The sequence below is a fragment of the Osmia lignaria genome, chromosome 4 (genome assembly GCF_051020975.1).
Source record: "Osmia lignaria lignaria isolate PbOS001 chromosome 4, iyOsmLign1, whole genome shotgun sequence".
NCBI lineage: Eukaryota > Metazoa > Arthropoda > Insecta > Hymenoptera > Megachilidae > Osmia > Osmia lignaria.
In genome coordinates, this window is record NC_135035.1 from 10,297,720 (window position 1) to 10,300,820 (window position 3,101).

At 40.1% G+C, this 3,101-nt stretch overlaps 1 protein-coding gene and 1 non-coding gene across 2 annotated transcripts; one reads left to right on the plus strand and one right to left on the minus strand.

Moving 5' to 3' along the window:
* Positions 1-370: 370 nt before the first annotated feature.
* On the minus strand, positions 371-1,997 carry LOC117603330 (calaxin). The gene is made up of 5 exons (XM_034322356.2): positions 1,628-1,997; positions 1,398-1,558; positions 1,258-1,338; positions 1,089-1,199; positions 371-1,019 (listed from the first exon to the last, which is right to left on the minus strand). The coding sequence occupies exons 1-5, from the start codon at positions 1,752-1,754 to the stop codon at positions 831-833; spliced, it is 669 nt and encodes a 222-aa protein (XP_034178247.1). The 5' UTR covers positions 1,755-1,997; the 3' UTR covers positions 371-830.
* Positions 1,998-2,023: 26 nt separating this feature from the next.
* Positions 2,024-2,098, plus strand: TRNAI-AAU (transfer RNA isoleucine (anticodon AAU)). The gene has a single exon. It is a non-coding gene; the product is annotated as a tRNA-Ile (tRNA).
* The last annotated feature ends 1,003 nt before the right edge of the window (positions 2,099-3,101 follow it).

Sequence of the window (3,101 nt, forward strand, 5' to 3'; positions counted from 1 at the left end):
CCATTCGTTCGAGACCTACGATCCTCAAACATTCATTATGTTTTTTTGTAACACATCCACCAATGCTGAAACGCGACTTGAATCGCGGCTATTGCGTGAACCCCTTGTTTGCTATGTACTCGGTAGGAGAGACGTGTTTGCGCCAGCGGTCGCATCCAGCTAACCGTCTCTATTAATCGGGATGAAATAGGGTGAGATCAGGAGGGTTGTATTTGAGACATACTGGAGTGGAGCGAAATATAGATGGGAACGTTGAAAACGATGGACAATTAATGGTATTTTGTCAAGGGGGTAATTTTTAGGTAGATGAAGCAACAACTTTAAATTTTATAAAATTTATTTGTCAAATAATACAAAAATAATAGCCACAGTAATTGACAAGATTTCGATAAAACACAAATTACAAAATGTACACCAAATTTCTCCAAACTCAAACAGGAATAAAATAAAGAGCATTGCTCGAGTAAACACAAATTGCGCTCAGAGAGTTGAATTGAGCAATTCGATCGGCCCCTTCCACGATTACATCACCGATTGCATCTGATGCGATTAGGAGATGGTATTATCGCGGTCCATTAGCGATTGTTTGTAAGGAAGAGCAAGTCAATCTTTCTCGTTCGATGAATCGTAAGGAATGCACCTCAAGTTCATCGGTAAGCTCGAAAATTTAGTGGAGCGTTCTCGTACCCAGGCAGGATCTCTTCTGACTGATTTGGCACGTTTTCCTCTTCTATTTGCTACCAAGAGTGCTTCTGGCTTTTCGACAAGAGTCTACCTCTTGGCGAGGTGTTCGTGGAGCGTTACTCGAATTAAACGAACAGTTTGGATTATCAGTATCTTCCTACGTCATCGGTGAACGTGGACAAAAATACGTGGCAAGCTTCTTTAGTAGGGAAAACAGGACCCATGCATTCCAGGAGAAGTTCGTTTCGTTCTTTCACTGCTGTTTTAAAATCCTCTTTGGAAATGGCACCGTCGCGATCTACGTCCATCTTTCTTATCAACATGTCTATCAAATCCTGAAACAAAAGGATTTTTATGTCTGTAAATAGGTTTGTTAGTTAATTAATAATTATGTTTAATTCTACCTTAACTGCTTCGTCGGGATTTTCATCGTTTTGAAGTTTTATTAAACATCCACGCATTGTTGGAAATATGTGCTCTTTCTTCAATTTCTGGGTCCTCATGTAATCGTACGTCTGTTAAAACATGAGTTTAATGAATTTCACAAATTTAGAGAATGTTACATATAATTACTTGATATGCAAAACGTATTTTTTCGTTCAAATTTCCACGAAGAACAGTGGACAATCCTTCGACCCATTGATCAATGTGTATCTAAAATAATGACTCATTAATAACTGATGAAGGTTTCAATTAATGATGGTTTTGGTTACCGTCAAAGCATTGTGTCTATCGAATACTGAAAATACTCTGTCGATCAATAAATGACGAATATTTTCAGTGAAATCGAAACCAGAATGAAAGAGGTCTCGAAACTTCAATCTGTTCATGGTACCTAACGTTTCGACGCATTTGCGATGGATGATTGCCAGAGCTATAAAACATAAATGAGTTATATAAAAATTCCTTATTAAAAATTCTATGTTATTAAAAAAGATATAACCTTCAACTTCTCTGTAATTAAAATAAGTCTGCTGTGACAATTGTTTGAATTTCTGAAGATTATTTGTTCTAAATACGATCTCTTTCAGAGTATTATTTAACATATCAATTGGTTGTTCAGCAGGCATTTTGATTGATTTTTATACTTGTCAATTTTCCAAATTTTACTCTCAGAAAAAAATTTGGTTATCAAGAGTTTTTCAATTTTGAAGCAGAGAGTCAATTGTTCTGCGATATCTTTACTTCTTCGATGGTTTATCATGGTTCATACGGAAGCTTATTTTCCTTATTAATATACCAACATAGACAAAGTTTTGCAGTGTTTGCTAATTTATTTAAAAATAAATATGCAGTGTAAATTTTTCTGAAATACTTACAATTTGTCGTCTCTTACATCGGCCCATTAGCTCAGTTGGTTTAGAGCGTCGTGCTAATAACGCGAAGGTCGCGGGTTCGATCCCCCCATGGGCCAATTTTTTTTTTTTTTTGCATTTTTATTTCTATTTATTGCAGAATATCAGAAGAATAATTTTAGAATTCAAAATTGAGTTCCAAGTGATTAAATTCAGTAATTAGCACTTAAATTCACATTCCTTGAAACCCTGTTCTCTGAAATTCATCAGAGAAGTCGTACCATTTTCAACCGCATAACATAGCAATTTTTCTGGCGTAGCATTTCAATGATGTCAGCATGCCAGACCCCTGTCACAGTTAAGCACTCAATCAAGCCGAACGCTCGGGAGAAACAATAAGCGAACGAAGTTCCAGTCGCGTGGGTGTTTCGCGCGATAATACGCGACTACTCGCGAGGACAGACGTAGCGTAGACGCGACCTCGCGAAGTTCTTCCCGCACGGTCCCTGTAATCATCAGCTCATTAGTCCTCGCTGGCAGATAAATTACGGCCGCGAAGACAGGCGAAAGAACGGCGCGGTATTGTTTCTCGCGCGAAAGGTTACGTCGAATCGATTTCGCGAAAGGTGCCACGAGCAACGCGGATTCCTTCGAGAGGGTGGATGGAATTCTCGGTCCTGAAAGCGAACGACCGTAATCTTGGGCTATCTAACGTTGTAAACGTAGCGAGGTGATGATTTGCGACCTCCCTGCAGCGAACGTGGCTTCAGGGAGGAACGCCAGACTTCTCCGGACCCTTAGATTCAATTTCGCGGGGCGTCAGCCGCTGACGCGACGTCCGCCCACCTTTTGCGAGACGTTGATGTACGATACGGTGCACCGGCCTCGACGGCCGCGCGAAACTTCGACGATTCGCGCTTGGATTGTTTTTCGACCCGTAAAACCCTGCCAAGTAATTCCTTCTTCTTGTTGGAGGAAGCTGGGAGTTGGACGATGCTGGTAGTTTGAATAAAATTAAGTTTATTTAAAATTTACTCTTCGAGGATCGGAGCGTGACTCACCTCCTCATTTTTCCATATTCACACACCATAAGGAAGCCGATCGACCCTTCCGTTCTCACAG